Source organism: Salvelinus namaycush, unplaced genomic scaffold (assembly GCF_016432855.1).
Source record: "Salvelinus namaycush isolate Seneca unplaced genomic scaffold, SaNama_1.0 Scaffold1516, whole genome shotgun sequence".
NCBI classification, from domain to species: domain Eukaryota; kingdom Metazoa; phylum Chordata; class Actinopteri; order Salmoniformes; family Salmonidae; genus Salvelinus; species Salvelinus namaycush.
Window position 1 is genome coordinate 12,701 of NW_024058249.1, and position 20,329 is coordinate 33,029.

Below are 20,329 nucleotides of genomic sequence, written 5' to 3' on the forward strand. Positions count from 1 at the left end.
ATGACCCTGCTAGCGCAACACACCCCGTCCAGTCCCTCATGTTTAGTACATTCCCTGGGTTCTGGCGCTGCCTGGGGAACGGTAGCCTACCGCACGCAGGGTTGTGTTCCAACCCTACTATAAAACACCTGATTCTACTAATGATCTGCCCCTCAGGACCCTGGTTGGCTGAATCAGGTGTGTGAATCTAGTGCAGGGCTGGAGCAAAAGCCTACAATACCCAGTAGATCTCCAGGAGAGTTGGTTCTCTATTCTAGTGGCTGTCAAAGCTTGAGAGAGAGAACATACAGGAGGTCCTGTTAACCTAGAGGGGGGGGGCATATACAGGAGGTCCTGTTAACCTAGAGGGGGGGGACATATACAGGAGGTCCTGTTAACCAAGAGGGCGGACATACAGGAGGTCCTGTTAACCAACCCAGAGGGAGGGGGGGGGGGGACATACACAGGAGGTCCTGTTAACCAAGAGGGGGGGGGGGGAGACATACACAGGAGGTCCTGTTAACCAAGAGGGGGGGGGGGGGAGACATACACAGGAGGTCCTGTTAACCAAGAGGGGGGGGGGGGGGGAGAGACATACACAGGAGGTCCTGTTAACCAAGAGAGGGGGGGGGGGGGGGAGACATACACAGGAGGTCCTGTTAACCAAGAGGGGAGGGGGGGACATACACAGGAGGTCCTGTTAACCAACCTAGAAGGGGGGGGTGGGGACATCCACAGGAAGTCCTGTTAACCTAGAGGGGGGGGACATACACAGGAGGTCCTGTTAACCTAGAGGGGGGGGACACATACACAGGAGGTCCTGTTAACCAAGAGGGGGGGACACATACACAGGAGGTCCTGTTAACCAAGAGGGGGGGAACATACAGGAGGTCCTGTTAACCAACCTAGAGGAGGGGGGGGGGGGGGGGAACATACACAGGAGGTCCTGTTAACCAACCTAGAGGGGGGGGGGCATACACAGGAGGTCCTGTTAACCAACCTAGAGGGGGGGGGGGGGGACATACACAGGAGGTCCTGTTAACCAACCTAGAGGGGGGGGGGGACATACACAGGAGGTCCTGTTAACCAACCTAGGAACATACAGGAAGAAAAAAGGGAGGTACTATCTGAACTTGTCCTAAAAGGAATTCTCATTTTAGGTTTCTGTTGCAAAACATTTTCATATGTTGCGCCCAAATGAACACAACCCAGGTTGCGGAGTCTACTTGGTGGGAAGGCTGAGATTGGCTATCAAGGTCACGTTGTGATGCAGTTGACAATACATTTTTGAAACATTTTTTTTCTTTTCATTTTAGATCATAAAACTATAACAGCTGTACGGACTGTTACTAAACGTCTGTGATTCTTTTTTTTTCTTTTTTAAAGACGAGCTATGTACAATAAACTACACCTATTGTAGAAGTTTCCATTTGTCAAAACATTAGGATGGTACAGACCGGTGTAGTAGCAAGCATCGACACGTTAAGGCCATTTAAAACACAACTACACACAGTAAAGGAAGAGGGGGAAAATTTACAAAAATAAATAAATAAATCCAACTCTTCTCCAACCCAATCTGAAATCAGCCTTTTCATTTCTGCTTCAGGCTCAACTGGGAAGGACCGTAGAAACAGAGATGACATTTTTTGAGGAACAAGGGACTGCCGTTGCCCATCGTCCAGTGACAGGGTGGGGTGAGCGGGAGAGTTAAAATCGGCTTCCTCACTAGGTTTTACCACAGTAGTCTTGATTTTGGATCTCTCAGGTCTGGAGCTAGTCAGTGTTGTAGGTCCTGGCCTTGTGAAGGAAGGGGTTTGGGAGGGGAGGGGGGGGGGGCGTTACCTGGGGTTACCTGTGCCTGTTGAGGGCTAGTCTGATGGAGTTCTTCACCACCCGCTGGTGGTTACTGCTGGGGAGGGGAGAGGTCACATCTGGCAGCTCCATACTGGGAAGTCTCTGGAGAATGGACACACACATGGCGAGAGAAACAAAAGCAGACACGTGCACACACATGCATGAACACAGACATTATGAGATTTCAAATCAACTATTAATTTGAAGACTGCTTTCATGCATTCCAGCTAATAAAAGTCAGTACCTGTGTTCTTGATGAGTCGATAGTTGGAATAGGCATAGCCTTCACCCCACCAAGACGTTCCTGTTAAGAGAAACAAAACTAAATGAAATGCAATAATCGACTGACATAAAATCTCTGAATAATGTGAGGTGTGTATTTCTAGAGTTCAGTCGGTGTTCGGAGTGCAGTGGGTTGAGAGAAGAGGACTCACGACGTTCACCCCGTCCCCTTGCTCCTGGCCGTCGCTAGATAAAGGGAACGGCTCCTTGAATGTAGAGTCATCGCCGGACACCAGCTGGAGAGAGAGTGAGAGAAAGTGAGAGACTGACAACATCATGACCTCATTAACCTGTGCAAAAACGTTTTCCTCAATTTATATTTATACAGCTCCAGTGAGACAATAGTGAAAAGGGTGATTAATAAGTGCATCGGTGACCTTGTCCCCAGTGACCGTACATACATATCCCAACCAGAAGCCATGGATTACAGGCAACATCCACACTGAGCTAAAGACTAGAGCTGCCGCTTTCAATGAGTGGGACACTCACTCACTACTTTCTTCCTAGGTTTTGGCCTTTCTAGGGAGTTTTTCCTAGCCACCGTGCTTCTACACCTGCATTGCTTGCTGTTTGGGGTTTTAGGCTGGGTTTCTGTACAGCACTTCGAGATATTAGCTGATGTAAGAAGGGCTATATAAAATAAACTTGATTTGATTTGACACTAATCCGGAAGCTTACAGGAAATCCCATTATGACCTCCGACAAGCCATTAAACAGGCAAAGCAGCAATACAGGAATAAGATTGAATCCTACTACACCAGCTCTGACGCACGTCGGATGTGGCAGGGCTTGCACACTATCACGGATTACAAAGGGAAACCCAGTCGCAAGCTGCCCAGCAACATGAGCCTACCAGAAGAGCTAAATGCCTTATGCTCGTTTCCGAGGCAAGCAACACAGCCATGCATGAGAGAACCTGGACTCGGCCCACACGCTGAAATAGACTGTCTATTATCTATCCTGTTGCCTAGTCACTTTACCTCTTCCTATACGTACATAGCTACTTCCTGTATATAGCATTTTATTACCTGCTACTTCCTGTATATAGCCATGTTACTACCGGCTACTTCCTGTATATATATCCATGTTATTTTTACTCATTGTTATCCACTTTGTATTTATTCCTCATGTCACTATTTCTATATTTGATCTTTAACTCTGCATTGTTGGAAAATAAGTCTTAAGAAAGCATTTCACTGTTAGTCTATGAAGCATTTGACAGGATTTAGTCTGGACGTGGAGGATAGTCCTGGACATATCCATCCAGGGACCACACCCTCTCCTCACCAGATGTGCAGTGTCTCGTATCCTCTTGGGGAGTCCGTCCTGTGTGGGGGAGTGAGGTCTCTTGGATGCAGCGGTGGCTCCGTTCTGGTTCTGCTCTGTCGGGCTGGTTGTATCTCTAGAGGAGCCCAGGCAGGGTACAACGCTCCTGCCTACTACTGTAGGAATGGTGCTGCCTGCTGGAGGACTCACCTGGGGGTGAAAAACATAATGAGTAATATAACACAACTTGAATGTTCAGTGTCAAATCACTAAGTGGCATTCACACCAACAAAGGACATGTGTCTTTTTAATTGTGGGGCTGTCGCGTGCCTTTCTTGAATCGCGCTAACGGGGGGGGGGGGGGGGGGGGGTAAAACAGGGGTTCCTTGAAGGTCAAGACATCAGCCAGCTGTACACAAAGGACAGAGACAATAGGAGTGTCGGTAGCTACCATTGTTTCTGTTCAAACTGACAGGAGTCATTGTTTTCTACGGGAGCTCTAGCAAGCCTGCAATATACGTTTCCATGTAGAGCTTCTGCTGAGTAATCTAGATGTAACCTGTGTTCTGGAGAGTCTGTGTATTCATTTTACAATAGCAAATTCAACTCACCGGCTCTGCACCGTCTTTCAGTCTCTTGGACTGATCCTCCAGCGTAGGGGAGTGGAGCCTCTTGGCTCCGTTCTGCTCTGTGGAGCTGGTGCTGCCAGGGAGAGAGACCATGCTCCTACCCACTACTGTAGGAATGGTGCTACCGACTGGGCCCGTTGGGGCAGAGGGCTCGGACTCTATAGGGAGAGAGGAGGAAAGAGGAGGTTAGGAGAAAGAGAAGGGAGAAAGAGAGACAAAGAGAAAGGAGTGAGAGAAATGAGGAAAAAAACAGAGGGGGAGAGTGAGAGAATGATTGAGAGGGAGGCAGGTTACTAACCCAATCAACCACATTTCAACACTACTTTAAGTGCAATTTTTCACAGCAGTGACTTTCAACAACACTAGTATGTAGACCATGTATATCTGAGAGGAGAGACGAACTCTGGACACTCACTTGATCCAATGACGGGGATGGACAAACCCTGCTCCTGATTGGTCCTGGGTGGAGAGACGTCTGGCACTGAGGAGCTGGTCTCCACAAACAGAGAGACTGGCACCTTGGGGGGTGTCAAACTGCACGGCACAGAACGACAAGAGGAATATCGTTATATTCATCATTGCGCTATTAAGTTAAACATGTTATGATGACCTGAAACAAGGAGTATGAACTAATAAAAATACACATTTCATTTATTTTGTCAATTGTGGAAAGAAAATGTTGACATCTGTATCTTGGAATAATTAATTTTGGGGGGGGGGGAAATCCTAAAACTTTGTGTCAAATGGTACCATTATGTTAAGTAGTGATGAGCTACAAGTATAAACTACATGTGACAGATCTTCTGCTGTAGCCTTGAACATATTATAAACTGGGTGGCTCGAGTCCTGAATGCTGATTGGCTGACAGCTGTGGTATATCCGACCGTATACCACGGGTATGACAAAACATGTCTTTTTACTGCTCTAATTACGTTGGTACCCAGTTTATAATAGCAATAAGGCACCTTGGGGGTTTGTGGTATATGGCCGATATACCACGGCTAAGGGCTGTAACCAGGCACTTGCTTAAGAACAGCCCTTAGCCGTGGTATATTGGCCATATACCACACCCCCTTCGTGCCTTATTGCTTAATTCTACAAGTGTCCCTGGTTCTCCCCTGTTCTATGTGAGGAGTACCCACCTGTCGTCTGTGTCCGAGGCGGCCGGCCTGGACGGCTTGCAGACGGAGGTGGGAGAGCTGAAGGGAGTCCCGGAGTCAGTGTCTCTGGAACTGTCCAGCTGACTGGCATCGAGAGAGGAACGCTTGGAAGTCCCGCCATTGGAGTTGGGGTTCAGCTCCACTATGCTCTGCAGTGAGGGGAGTGGGGAAAGATGGGTGTGGGAAGGAGGAAGCGAGAGGGACAAGGAGAGAACAAAAACTTAGTACAAAGATGATGATTCGTTCAAATGCATTTCTTAAATAAATATGTCTAAACTACACATTGGCTTTTCTCAATATCCCCTCTCCTGGCCCTCTTCTCAAAACGCATTGAGAACAAGGGCCGAGGGGAGGGCCCTTGAAATCCGATTGAGGAGGAGACCAGGAATGTCAGAAAGGAACGGAGCCTCTGCCTGAAGAGAGCATTCATCCTACCCTCTTCTTCCTCTGCACCAGCTCAACAGGAAGGTACTGGTGGAGCTGCTTCTTCTTCACGTGCGTCGCTTCGATCTTCATCCCATCCTTCAGCATGGTGATGTTGTTGGCCTGCCTGTAAACTGCAGAAAGGGGTCGTGGGACATGGAGTCATTTAGAGCTCCCTCTACCAGCATAGACAGATGTAAAAGGGATAGTTCACTCAAATTATTAAATTACACATTGGTTTCCTTAGCATATAAGCAGTCTATGGACACAATTTGACAGCAATTCATGCTTTGGTTTAGTTTCCTAGCACTGTTTCCACATGCTAAAGCTTTAGCATTTGTGGCACAAATCCCATTCAATTCATGGGAGTGATATTAGCATTTTTCGCACATCCTGTTCAAATCATCCAAAAGTATCTAGAATTGATTGTGAAGCTCAACGAAGTCACTTAAAGATGATTTGAACATGATGCGCCAAAAATGCTAATATCAGTCCCATGAATTGAATGGGATTTGTGCCACAAATGCTAAAACGTGAGCATGTGGAAACCGTGCCAGGGAAACTAAACCAAAGCATGGACTGTTGTCAGCAGTCTGTTACAGCCTAAGGAAACCAATAGGTCATTTTGTAATTTGGGTGAACTAACCGTGTGTGTGTGTGTGTGTGTGTGTGTGTGTGTGTGTGTGTGTATGGTATTACCTGTGTCTGTGAAGGACTGGATGTCGTAGGTCAGGTCGATGTTGACGCTCTCTGTGTTCTCCACTTTCTTGAAGATGATCCCAATGAACCACATGGAGACAAACTCGTTCCTTTTGGAAGACGACACAAATATCAGCTGGGTACATTTTATCTATGACATTTATCAAACATCTAAAAATGTTTCAAATCTGATCATTCAAGACAGACAAGTTCCAAATCGTCTCCATGTGCTCCCTGGTGGCAGCTTGAGTCAGTTCGTCCTGTGTGGTGCCTCACTAAAAAACAATCAGTTCGTCCTGTGTGGTGCCTCACTAAAAAACAATCAGTTCGTCCTGCGGGGTGCCTCACTAAAAAACAATCAGTTCGTCCTGCGGGGTGCCTCACTAAAAAACAATCAGTTCGTCCTGTGTGGTGCCTCACTAAAAAACAATCAGTTCGTCCTGTGTGGTGCCTCACTAAAAAACAATCAGTTCGTCCTGCGTGGTGCCTCACTAAAAAACAATCAGTTCGTCCTGCGGGGTGCCTCACTAAAAAACAATCAGTTCGTCCTGCGGGGTGCCTCACTAAAAAACAATCAGTTCGTCCTGTGTGGTGCCTCACTAAAAAACAATCAGTTCGTCCTGCGGGGTGCCTCACTAAAAAACAATCAGTTCGTCCTGCGGGGTGCCTCACTAAAAAACAATCAGTTCGTCCTGCGGGGTGCCTCACTAAAAAACAATCAGTTCGTCCTGCGGGGTGCCTCACTAAAAAACAATCAGTTCGTCCTGCGGGGTGCCTCACTAAAAAACAATCAGTTCGTCCTGCGGGGTGCCCCACTAAAAAACAATCAGTTCGTCCTGCGGGGTGCCCCACTAAAAAAACAATCAGTTCGTCCTGTGTGGTGCCTCACTAAAAAACAATCAGTTCGTCCTGCGGGGTGCCCCACTAAAAAACAATCAGTTCGTCCTGCGGGGTGCCTCACTAAAAAACAATCAGTTCGTCCTGCGGGGTGCCTCACTAAAAAACAATCAGTTCGTCCTGCGGGGTGCCTCACTAAAAAACAATCAGTTCGTCCTGCGGGGTGCCTCACTAAAAAACAATCAGTTCGTCCTGCGGGGTGCCTCACTAAAAAACAATCAGTTCGTCCTGCGGGGTGCCTCACTAAAAAACAATCAGTTCGTCCTGCGGGGTGCCCCACTAAAAAAACAATCAGTTCGTCCTGTGTGGTGCCTCACTAAAAAACAATCAGTTCGTCCTGTGTGGTGCCTCACTAAAAAACAATCAGTTCGTCCTGCGGGGTGCCCCACTAAAAAACAATCAGTTCGTCCTGTGTGGTGCCCCACTAAAAAACAATCAGTTCGTCCTGCGGGGTGCCTCACTAAAAAACAAACAACCGTGAATTCTTCCCACTAGCACTTCTCTTCCCCTACTAGCACCGACTTTGCTTGTCGCTACTTTGATGTAAAATGTAGTTACTATGACTAAGACGTGGTTGTCTCACCTAGCTACCTTAAGATCGATCCAATAACTAAGTCGCTACGGATAAGTGTTTTCTAAATGACTCAAATGTAAATGTAAAAAATGCTAACTAGCATTAGCGGAATGAAGCATATAACCACAGCCTTCCAGTCATTGTGCTAATTCTAGTTAGCGATTGCGCTAGCGCTAATTAGCAACTTCCTTCAAACTGCACGCAAAATGATATTCACGAGTTCATCTGTCTCTGCGGAAGTAGATAAAGGGCCTCAGTGCCAAAACCTCTAAGTATTCCTTTAAGTGAAATCTCCACCTACGCGGGCAAGGCCATGCAAAATAAACTTGCTCAGTGCACAAAGGTTTAAAAAAAAAAAAAAAGGTTTCCGTCTTGTGCCCTAATGAACACAACTCCAATATTTCTGGTGCCTTCAAACTTCAAAAGGTGTGGAGTGTAGAGACTCACTCGCTACAGCTCTCCTTGTTCCCGGGGAAGGATGTGGGGTTGACGTGTGCCAGGGTGATGTACTCGTTCCTCTCCAGGTTCCCCACCAGGACACGGATCTTAGACTCCACCAGACCGATCCTAGAGGGAGAGGAACAGACAGGAGGTTCATTACATTACTGGGGTCAGAGACATATCTTTAGAGTTGGGACACCTTTTAGAATGGACGCCTTGTTAGAGCCTTTGAGCATTCCATTTATCCATTCATGACGAGAATTTGGAATCTTGTACAAAGCACTGTTTAAATTTCTGAAAATGTTGTGAATGGCTATTTGTCAATATTATTCCTTCAGAAAGTATTCACACTCCTTGACTTTTTCCACATTTTATTGTGTTACAGCCTGAATTTAAAATGGATTCAATTGATATTTTGTGCAACTGGCCTACACACAATACCCATAATGTCAAAGTGGAATAAAGTTTAAAAAAAAAAAAAAAAAAAAAAAAAAGTTTACAAATGAATGAAGAAATTAAAATAAGCGAGGTTTTCCAATGCCTCGCAAAGGGCACCTACTGGTAGATCGGTTTTTAAAAAAGCAGACATTGAATATCCATTTGAAAATGGTGAAGTTATTATACTTTGGATGGTGTATCAAACGATTCAGTCACTACAAAGATAGACGTCCTTCCTAACTCAGTTGCTGGTGAGGAAGGAACCAGCTCAGGGATTTGGACAATGAGCTAGAAGAGTCACACCTGATTTCACCTACTCCCGCCTGCCTTCCATCTTTGAGGACACGTATTTCCATTGTTAGAGCGGTCACTCGACTATCTTGTCAATATAATAGAAAAGTCTGGCTTTTACCGGTTTGACTTGTTTGCCTAGGGTAAGACGCCAAACAGATCTTATAGGCCCTTAGGAGCGCCACATTCCCATGTAAAACACTTACCATTCTAATTGGTTTTCTTCTGTGGATGCACTGGCAGTCAGAACAATATAATGCCTGTTAAAGACAAAACATAAATTGGCATGCAAATAAACACCGTTCAACTATTTCAACATTTAAAATGCCTTAAAAAAAAAAAAAAACAGGGAAATAAACATTGAAATATATAAATACGTACTTGTACTTCAGGAAAAAGTTGGGCGGATGGAACAGTTTGGACCAGTCGCTTTTCCCCTGAAGGATGTCATCTGTGACACTGAGACCTGTTGGATGAAAGACATTTAGTCATCTCTTGTGAACAGACGCATGTAACATAGGACGGTATCATAGCAACCGTGAACAGAATGTGGGATGCAACGATTAACGAGGAACTTTATTCCCGTTGCCCAGATTCCCTCCCCCCCCCCCCAACTGATCATTTGGACAAATCATGACTTCACATGTTCCGGATTTCAGAAGTGGAGGGGACATTTGGCCATTGCTTTCCTGAGAGAGTCTCTGTTTAGGGGGGAGGTGGAGAATTCTCTAGGTTGGTTAGGGTCTCCTCTCATACAGATACCTCCTCACTACATGGTGTAATAATATGTAAAAAGCTTTTAGAGATTAATCCTGCTGTAAATATAGGGAGAAATATTTATTTATTTTTTGCCATTTTGCAGACACATTTATCCAAAGCGACTCGCAGTCACACCTGCCTACATATTTATGTATTGGTGGCCTGATCTAGGATCAGTTTAGCCTTTTAGCTCATAATGAACATGATAATATGGACGGGGGGGGCCTGATCCTAGATCAGCCAGGTTAGGGTCAGGAGTTAGGTACCCACCGTATTTGAACTCCTCGCTCATGATGGTGCGTGTGGAAGTGGAGACGTTGTAGGTGGAGTTCTGCTGGGGGTAGGCTGGCGTGATGATGGGCATCAGGTGGTACCTGTCTGATGGGTTCACCTGGAAACGGGTAGAGAGCAGAGTTGGCACAGGGCAAGAGCAGCTTTATCCCCCACAGACACACAGCATCTTCAAAATAAGCATTTTATCAATTTGTTTTGTTCATCCCATATATTTCTTGTGGAATTTGTGCATCTCGAACACACACACACACTCAACAGCAGACACCTACTCGTGGATCCCAAACAGGTAGATTCAGATTGCTGTCTTCAGGCTGTTTCAAAAGCACAGGATTCGGCCATTCCCTACAGAACAGATTGAGTGAATTGATAGCCTTTCAAAACAATGGAGATTTAAAAGCAACAATATTTATTTATCATAGCGGGTCATCCACTATACAGGCTACCCATATCATCATCACCCATTTAAACTAATCAGTGCCCATATCATCAAACCCATTTAAACTAATCAGGGCCCATATCATCAAACCCATTTAAACTAATCAGGGCCCATATCATCATCACCCATTTAAACTAATCAGTGCCCATATCATCACACCCATTTAAACTAATCAGGGCCCATATCATCACACCCATTTAAACTAATCAGGGCCCATATCATCACACCCATTTAAACTAATCAGGGCCCATATCATCATCACCCATTTAAACTAATCAGGGCATATATCATCAAACCCATTTAAACTAATCAGGGCATATATCATCAAACCCATTTAAACTAATCAGTGCCCATATCATCAAACCCATTTAAACTAATCAGGGCCCATATCATCACACCCATTTAAACTAATCAGGGCCCATATCATCACACCCATTTAAACTAATCAGGGCCCATATCATCACACCCATTTAAACTAATCAGTGCCCATATCATCACACCCATTTAAACTAACCAGGGCCCATACCATCACACCCATTTAAACTAACCAGGGCCCATATCATCACACCCATTTAAACTAACCAGGGCCCATATCATCACACCCATTTAAAATAATCAGGGCCCATACTCACACAGTGCCTCAGATAAGAGCTGATCTAGAGTCAGGTCTCCCTTATACATTGTGATTTAAAAAAAAGGCACAATCCTGGATGAGTACTGGATATGGAATGTAAAGCGAGTGTATGGGGCTCCTTGTGTACCATTTGGAGAAGACGAGGAAGAACTTGTGTACGAGAGTGGCTGCCACAGCGTTGGGGTAGAGCTGGCAGGTCCTGGCTACCAGCATGGCCCAGGAGACTCCACCCAGGAAGCCCAACATGTTGGAGTAGATTCCACGGCCTGGGGGACAGGGAGGTGGGGGGGACAGGGGTAATCAGATATGCCATTTCACAGATGCTTTATTGCAAAGCAACTAACATTCACGTGTGCATAAAATGTGTTAACAAAATGGGTCATATTCAGTAGGTTCAAAACAGAAAAGACCAGTCAGTAAAGACCAGTCAGTAAAGACCAGTCAGAAAAGACCAGTCAGAAAAGACCAGTCAGTAAAGACCAGTCAGAAAAGACCAGTCAGAAAAGGGGGAAGTTCTACGATCTGAACTACTTGTCCAATAACAAAAAGCTCAATTTAGTTTCCCAGTCTTAAAATATATCTAGAAATGTTACGTGTGCCTTAATGTATAGAGTGGTCCTCTGTAACTCAGCTGGTTATAATAGATGTATAGAGTGGTCCTCTGTAACTCAGCTGGTTATAATAGATGTATAGAGTGGTCCTCTAACTCAGTTGGTTATAATAGATGTATAGAGTGGTCCTCTATACATCTATTATAACCAGCTGAGTTACAGAGGACCACTCTATACATCTATTATAACCAGCTGAGTTACAGAGTGGTCCTCTGTAACTCAGCTGGTTATAATAGATGTATAGAGTGGTCCTCTGTAACTCAGTTGGTTATAATAGATGTATAGAGTGGTCCTCTGTAACTCAGCTGGTTATAATAGATGTATAGAGTGGTCCTCTGTAACTCAGCTGGTTATAATAGATGTATAGAGTGGTCCTCTGTAACTCAGCTGGTTATAATAGATGTATAGAGTGGTCCTCTGTAACTCAGCTGGTTATAATAGATGTATAGAGTGGTCCTCTAACTCAGTTGGTAATAATAGATTTATATAGTGACTTTCTATCAGCCCATGTAGTCACAGCTCTTTACATAGTAAGGTGGAAACTCACCTCATCCACCACCAATGTGTAGCACCCACCTCAGTGATGCCATCAGTGGAGAGGTGAGGAGTGATTACATGCCAATTAGGAATGAGGTGGATGATTAGGTGGCCATGATGGAAATGCAGCCAGGTTGGGAATTTAGCCATGACCCCCGGGGTCAACACCCCCTACTCTTACGATTAGTGCCATGGGAGTTTTAGTGACCACAGAGAGTCAGGGCACCTATTTAACGTCCCATCCAAAAGATGGCACCCTACACAGGGCAATGTCCCCTTCCCTGCCCTGGGATCTTCTTAGACCAGAGGGAAGAGTTCCCCCTACTGGCTCTCCCACACCACATCCAGCAGCTTCTGGTCTCCCATCCAGGGACCAACCCTGCTTAGCTTCAGAGGCAAGCCAGCAGTGGGATGCAGGGTGGTATGCGCTTGCAATGCTAGGGTAGTGGGTTCGATTCTCAGGACCACCCGTACGTAAAATGTATGAACCCATTACTTTAAGTCACTTTGGATAAAAGCGTCTTGCTGAATATCAAACATTACAGCCTATAATATTAAATGGTATATATTAAATGACCTCAATATCCTAAATGAGTAAATGGTAGATATTAATGACAAATAAATGACATTCTATTCTAGGTGCTGACTCACGTTTGGCCCACAGCTTGATGGCTCTCAGGGTTAGTCTGAAGTTCTCCTTGTTTGGTACCAAGTACAGGATCTCATCTGTCACTCTGCAGCCTGGAAGAGGAGAGGAATAAATACATCACTATAGTCTCATCTGTCACTCTGCAGCCTGGAGGAGGAGGAGAGAGGAATAAATACATCACTATAGTCTCATCTGTCACTCTGCAGCCTGGAGGAGGAGGAGAGGAATAAATACATCACTATAGTCTCATCTGTCACTCTGCAGCCTGGAGGAGGAGGAATAAATACATCACTATAGTCTCATCTGTCACTCTGCAGCCTGGAGGAGGAGAGGAATAAATACATCACTATAGTCTCATCTGTCACTCTGCAGCCTGGAGGAGGAGAGGAATAAATACATCACTATAGTCTCATCTGTCACTCTGCAGCCTGGAAGAGGAGAGGAATAAATACATCACTATAGTCTCATCTGTCACTCTGCAGCCTGGAGGAGGAGAGGAATAAATACATCACTATAGTCTCATCTGTCACTCTGCAGCCTGGAGGAGGAGAGAGGAATAAACACATCACTATAGTCTCATCTGTCACTCTGCAGCCTGGAGGAGGAGAGAGGAATAAATACATCACTATAGTCTCATCTGTCACTCTGCAGCCTGGAGGAGAGAGGAATAAATACATTACTATAGTCTCATCTGTCACTCTGCAGCCTGGAGGAGGAGAGAGGAATAAATAAAGAGGGAGTCGCCTCTTCACCCTTGAGGTTGAGACTGGTGTTTTGTGGGTACTATTTAAAGAAGCTGCCAGTTGAGGACATGTGAGGCGTCTGTTTCTCAAACTAGACACTCCTCTTTCTATTCTGGTTAGAGCCAGTTTGCTCTGTTCTGTGAAGGGAGTAGTACACAGTGTTGTAGGAGATCTTCAGTTTTTTTGGCAATTTCTCACATGGAATAGCCTTCATCTCTCAGAACAAGAATAGACTGACGAGTTTCAGAAGAAAGTTCGTTGTTTCTGGCCATTTTGAGCCTGTAATCGAACCCAAAAATGCTGATGCTCCAGATACTCAACTAGTCTAAAGAAGGACAGTTTCATTGCTTCTTGAGTCAGAACAACAGTTTTCAGCTGTGCTAACATAATTGCAAAAGGGTTTTCTAATGCTCAATTAGCCTTTTAAAATGATAAACTTGGATTAGTTAACACAACGTGCCATTGGAACACAGGAGTGATGGTTGCTGATAATGGGCCTCTGTACGCCCATGTAGATATTCCATTAATAAATAAAAATCTGCCGTTTCCAGCTACAATAGTCATTTACAACATTAACAATGTCTACACTGTATTTCTGATCAATTTGATGTTATTTTAAATGGACAAAAAAAAGGACATTTCCAAGTGACCCCAAACTGGTAGGCCATCATTGTAAATAAGAATGTGTATTTTTGTTCAGTATATTACTATTGATGGATTCTATTAAAATGTAACATGTTTCAAGTTAAACTGTAGTGTATCCTGTTTAGTGAATGATTACTGGGAGTATTAATGGAGTTCAGGACATGAAACTGTGTGTATGCTCATTTAGAAAGGTTGACCTAATCAGATAAGAGGAAATTGCCTATGATCAGAGAGCAGGGTCAGGCACAGGAAAATGAAGATGGACGTGGTGAGATTCTGAATATCTGGCCAAACAAAGAGAGGACCGTGGACATTCCACAGGAGAAAGGAGGGGAACTCACTGGGATTACAGAATGTATAGCTGGGGAGGTGACACCTACAAGCAGGGAAGAGTAAGATGTTTTGTGAACTTTCTAATTGTATGTACTCAGCTGATCAAATCAAATGTATTTATATAGCCCTTCTTACATCAGCTGATATCTCGAAGTGCTGTACAGAAACCCAGCCTAAAACCCCAAACAGCAAGCAATGCAGGTGTAGAAGCACGGTGGCTAGGAAAAACTCCCTAGAAAGGCCAGAACCTAGGAAGAAACCTAGAGAGGAACAAGGCTATGAGGGGTGGCCAGTCCTCTTCTGGCTGTGCCGGGTGGAGATTATAACAGAACATGGCCAAGATGTCCAAATGTTCATAAATGACCAGCAGGGTCAAATAATAATAATCACATTAGTTATCGAGGGTGTAGCAAGTCAGCACCTCATGAGTAAATGTCAGTTGGCTTTTCATAGCCGATCATTAAGAGTATCTCTACCGCTCCTGCTGTCTCTAGAGAGTTGAAAACAGCAGGTCTGGGACAGGTAGCACGTCCGGTGAACAGGTCAGGGTTCCATAGCCGCATGGCATCCTTGGTATTAAACACTTGAAACCTCTCTTAAGCTTTTGGTCTCAATTCCTTATTGCAATAGCATTTTTGTTTTGAACACTATGTACTAGTCCTGTGTGGCTTAGTAGGTAGAGAATAGTGCTTGAACGCCAAGGGTTGTGGGTACAATTCCTGTGTAAAACACATGCTTGCATAAGTTGCTTTGGATAAGAGCATCAGCTTAATGTCATGTATTATCACTACTAGTACCACAGGAAGAGCGCGCACTAGTACCACAGGAAGAGCGCGCACTAGTACCACAGGTAGAGCGCGCACTAGTACCACAGGAAGAGCGCGCACTAGTACCACAGGAAGAGAGCGCACTAGTACCACAGGAAGAGAGCGCACTAGTACCACAGGAAGAGAGCGCACTAGTACCACAGGAAGAGAGCGCACTAGTACCACAGGAAGAGAGCGCACTAGTACCACAGGAAGAGAGCGCACTAGTACCACAGGAAGAGAGCGCACTAGTACCACAGGAAGAGAGCGCACTAGTACCACAGGAAGAGAGCGCACTAGTACCACAGGAAGAGAGCGCACTAGTACCACAGGAAGAGAGCGCACTAGTACCACAGGAAGAGAGCGCATTAGTACCACAGGAAGAGAGCGCATTAGTACCACAGGAAGAGAGCGCATTAGTACCACAGGAAGAGAGCGCATTAGTACCACAGGAAGAGAGCGCATTAGTACCACAGGAAGAGAGCATTAGTACCACAGGAAGAGAGCATTAGTACCACAGGAAGAGAGCATTAGTACCACAGGAAGAGAGCATTAGTACCACAGGAAGAGAGCATTAGTACCACAGGAAGAGAGCATTAGTACCATTGAGGCTGCGGATGCAGCGGATGTCCAGGTTCCTCAGGTGGGAGTCTCCTCTCAGATCCAGGTTATCTGGGATGGACTGCAGAGCCAGCCGTGCAAACAGCAGGTCAATCTGCCCGGCAACAAGACAGAGCAGGTACACTTTAATTACACTGGGCTCAATTTCACAACGTCTCTGAATAGAAGTACAGATCTAGGATCAGGTGGGACCACCCACTAATTCAGTAGGACAAAAAAATAAAAAGCCAAACATGATCCTAGATCAGTACTCCTATTGGCGGTTTGTGAATTCTAAAACGTTGGAGTCCAATACTACTTATAGTCTGTATCTACTACAGGATATTGTGATTTTGGGTGATTAAATAGTGATTATGTTATAATCATGTTTATGCCAATAGTATACTATAGCTACCTATGCTTTCTGTTCAAATATGCAAAAAAAAAATCACGCAATCTTGGGTCCGGCAGCTCGTTTCTGACTAAGCGTATCATAAACCTCTCATTTCCAGGGTCTGTTCTTCACCTCAAGACTGTGTTGAGGTTGATCTACAGCCTGACCTGGGTTCTGTTCTAGTTCAATATGAACGGCAATGTGTTGGATGTGAATGTAGAATGAATGTGTTCGCTCCATCGTTAAAGATTTGGGTTGGTGAAAATCCACTCTGATGGTGTACCTATCTCACAGAGTGTTGAAATTAGACACCATTTGTACATCCAAAACCCCTTTACCTCGATGCCGTCAAACTTGAATTTGATCACAGGTACAAAGGCATCCTCCACCGCCTGAAAGAAGAAGTGCATCGTGTTTAAAGCAATTTGACAGGCCAAGTCAAAGGTACAGCAGGACACACAGATGTTGGCTATAATATACATGAAGAAAATATCTTGTGGACTGGCTATTTTAGTGGTCATGCCTCAGCCTCCAGCACATTTACAGTGTGAACGTAGGTTACAATCTGGTCTACTGCCTTTTGACACAATCGCTCTTCATTTTTCCTACACTGTCATCCTCTCGCACTCTGTTCAATAAAATATGAGAATCCTTGTTTTTTTTTTAACCTATACGAATTTTATCCTGAGAATTGTATTTTTTTTTTTAAACCTCACCCGTAGATCTTTGATCTCTTCGTGCAGTTTGAGCTTTGCAAAGAATGAGTCGAAGAAGTCTGTCCTCTCCACGTGTCGCGGCGATACACACAAGGCATCAATATCCGCCCCTGCAACACAAACATGCACACAAAACTTAACTATACCTTTGACAGCACACAACAGGTGTCTCATGCAGACACGCACGTGTTCTCTTTAAGAGTCAGGATAGGACATTACCTTTAGTGTGAACTCCAAGCCGGTAAGACCCAAAGGTGAAGATCTTTCCCCCCACATTGGTTATCGCCGATGGTGGGAGGTTCTGAGGGGAATTAACATCAATATCACTCAGCATGCTTACACATCATTCTCCCATTGATATCATAGCAGAGTAGGAATGACTTGCTGTCTGTAAAGCAACCACTGATGCACACACAGTTCAGTCATGGTTGTTCTTCAAGGAACCTACCTTCGTTTCACTGATCTCGGCAATCCATTCCTTGACAAATGAATTCAACTTCCCAAGAACTGCGAGTCTGTGGGAAGTAACATAACGGCAATCAATTCACCTGTCCACTACGAAACCCAGCATATCCCGAACACACATATGAAAAGAACGTAAACCTACAACTCTTTAACCTGGAAAACATCTAAGCAAAACAAAGGGCATCTAAACGAACAAATACCACTCAACTTCAACCAGCGTCTGTATTCACTGAAAGTCTCAGAGCACGAGTGCGGCTGATACAGGATCGGTTTTATGTTTTAGATCTTAATGAATAAGATTATACGGAGAGGGGAGGACTTGATCCTAGATCAGCACACTTCCTCAGACGTTTTTTGAATACGGGCCCAGGCGTGAGTTAAGTCTGACAAAGACCTCCGAGTGGAAACATTGCACAATGAAAAATACAAATAAACTATGGGAGTATGCATCTGTGTGGAGGCATCTTTTCCTATATTTCATGAGAACGCCATCTCACCTGTGGTTGAGTTCGTCCTCATCCTCGAACACCCCAAAGGGTTTCATGGCCTCGCTGAGCTTGTGTGTGTACTGATGGTCCACCTCCCTGGGGAAGGCCATGCTAATGGACGAGGTAATGCCATAGTGTTTCTGAGGCTGCTGCCCGCCATGCATACTGTTACAGTTCCTGTACAAGTCAACACAGAGAGGAGGAAGAGTATGTTATAGATATGATAGATGTCCTGTTGAATTGTTCAAAGTTGTTTGCAGTACATATACTTCAGTCTAGCCGACTAAACGCAACAGGGAAGGAAGTTCCTGATGAACTCCACCAACGGAGTTGAGCAGACCAGGCTTTGTGGAATTCAGCCCTGACTACATTGATTCACCTGAGGTCAATACTTCTTCTTGAGCATTATGTTTATTAGTTATCACGTAGCTACCTAAACGTTAGCAATCAATGTGTTCCCCCCTCCCCAAGCCACCCATTTACTCTATAGCGCGCTACATTCCATAAACAATATTTGCATTTGAAGAGCCATCCTACGTTTAGCGCACTCACTGGGTGAAAATCAAACACACAAAGACACAAACCGTGGACTAACTTAAAGTTACTTTGATGGTGCTTCATTCATTTCCGATTCATTGAGTTGGTCTGGATAGATTAAGCACAAATAGGGAACTAACGAGGGAACGAACATGACGCCGGCGTCAGCTCCAAATGACCTGTTATTGGTCACTACACAGACAGGGATGTTTACAACAAAATAAGCCAGCCAGCTAATGTTAGCGCATGTGTAAGCAAGTTAGTTAGCAACAATGTTGGCTATTAAGTCGGGTAGCTAGTACACGTTAACGACAAGACATCTATATGACCATCTAGCTATAAACAGGAACTCAAAGGCTATAACGTTAACGTCGTTAGCTAACAAGTTAGCTAGCTAACGTTAACTAGCGCTGATTATAAACAAAATACCGTTAATCAACAATTAGCTAGATAACGTTAGCTAGCTACAATGAAATACAAACAACGACATATAAAAACCCATCGAGTCACCAAGCTACTTTAGAAATATATATGATGTCGAGTAGCAAGTTTGCAAAGTTAACAGATGCACCAAATAGCTAGGCCTTTGTTAGCTACGCTAACTCCCTCAGCCTCGCATTGTTGTGATGATAGCCGTTCGCTAGCAGCGTTAGCCTAGCTAGCTAACGTTAGATATTCTATCATATTTCTACAACAACACACATGTTGAAGAGTGAACAACATTACAACGTCTTTAGCATGTGTGCAACTTACGCTGACATTTCTTTCATGACCCACCGATAACTTTCTCTTTTCCTTAGAACAAACTTGTAGAAAACATGTAAACTCAGCCAGCAGCAGCCCCGACCCTATTTATAACAATAGCTAGTTAGTTACACTCCAATATGGCGCTCAAGCCGTCTCTGTATCCCGACAAGCTTTGCACAGTGAGATTCTGTCGTCATTTCCGGTCATAAATCCATAAACATCCACAGTGGACTTTTTGTTGTTGTTGTTGTGTACTTACTTTGATTTTCCACAATAACATGATGTATACGATAGTTATACTCAGTACCCACCGTATGAGTATAGAATTTGTTCATCAATAATCCAGTGAGTTTTTGAGGGAACATTTTGAAAAAGCCATGTAAACAAGTGTGTCAAATGACATTATTTTGTTATAATAAAGTGTATGATGCCATGCTACTGCAGTGTATGAGGATGGCATGGGACCTGGTCTTCATTAAGTTTGTGAGCATACTACAGTATTTGAAATGACTGTAATGACAAAGACTGTATTTTAAAAGACTGTAACACCTAGCGTTTGTGAGCATTGTACTGCGTCTTCCCTTTTTGTGGCATAGGTTGCATCTAGTGGCAACAATGGGATCACGTCCAGTGGTCTTACATGGTGTTGGGGAAACATTCTCACTGCACTTGGGGCTATGTGCGCAAGGATATTTCTTAAGAGAGAGAATACTGTAAAATGTATGTAAGTGGTTAGAGCGTTGGGCCAGTAACCGAAAGGTTGCTAGATCAAATCCCAGAGCTAACAAGGTAAAAATCTGTCGTTCTGAACAAGGCAGTTAACCCACTGTGCCTAGGCCGTCATTGTCAATAAGAATGTTCTTAACTGACTTGTCTAGTTAAATATTCTCTTTTATTTTTTTATTCTCCAGCTACATGACCATTTAGTGGGGTTCAACCACAAGGCCTCACAGACACCTTCCCTCTTCTGACAGAACAATTCATCTTAGGTCTCCTAGACCA

General features: G+C 44.4%; 1 protein-coding gene across 2 annotated transcripts; it reads right to left on the bottom strand.

Annotated features, from left to right (window-relative positions):
* Positions 1-980: 980 nt before the first annotated feature.
* On the bottom strand, positions 981-19,475 carry LOC120036916 (poly(A) polymerase gamma-like). Of its 2 annotated transcripts, none has more exons than XM_038983208.1 (23): positions 19,358-19,475; positions 18,053-18,220; positions 17,539-17,605; positions 17,310-17,391; positions 17,091-17,200; positions 16,713-16,766; positions 15,984-16,095; positions 12,856-12,945; positions 11,184-11,322; positions 10,256-10,328; positions 9,963-10,083; positions 9,315-9,399; positions 9,140-9,193; positions 8,211-8,330; positions 6,293-6,402; positions 5,606-5,727; positions 5,153-5,319; positions 4,426-4,544; positions 3,993-4,168; positions 3,403-3,591; positions 2,268-2,351; positions 2,078-2,137; positions 981-1,935 (listed from the first exon to the last, which is right to left on the bottom strand). In XM_038983208.1, exons 2-23 carry the CDS (start codon positions 18,205-18,207, stop codon positions 1,828-1,830), a joined length of 2,397 nt encoding a protein of 798 aa, XP_038839136.1. In that variant the 5' UTR covers positions 18,208-18,220; positions 19,358-19,475; the 3' UTR covers positions 981-1,827. The 2 variants fall into 2 exon arrangements, with proteins under 2 accessions (XP_038839136.1, XP_038839135.1); XM_038983207.1 differs by having other exon boundaries at positions 19,334-19,475.
* Between the last annotated feature and the right edge of the window lie 854 nt (positions 19,476-20,329).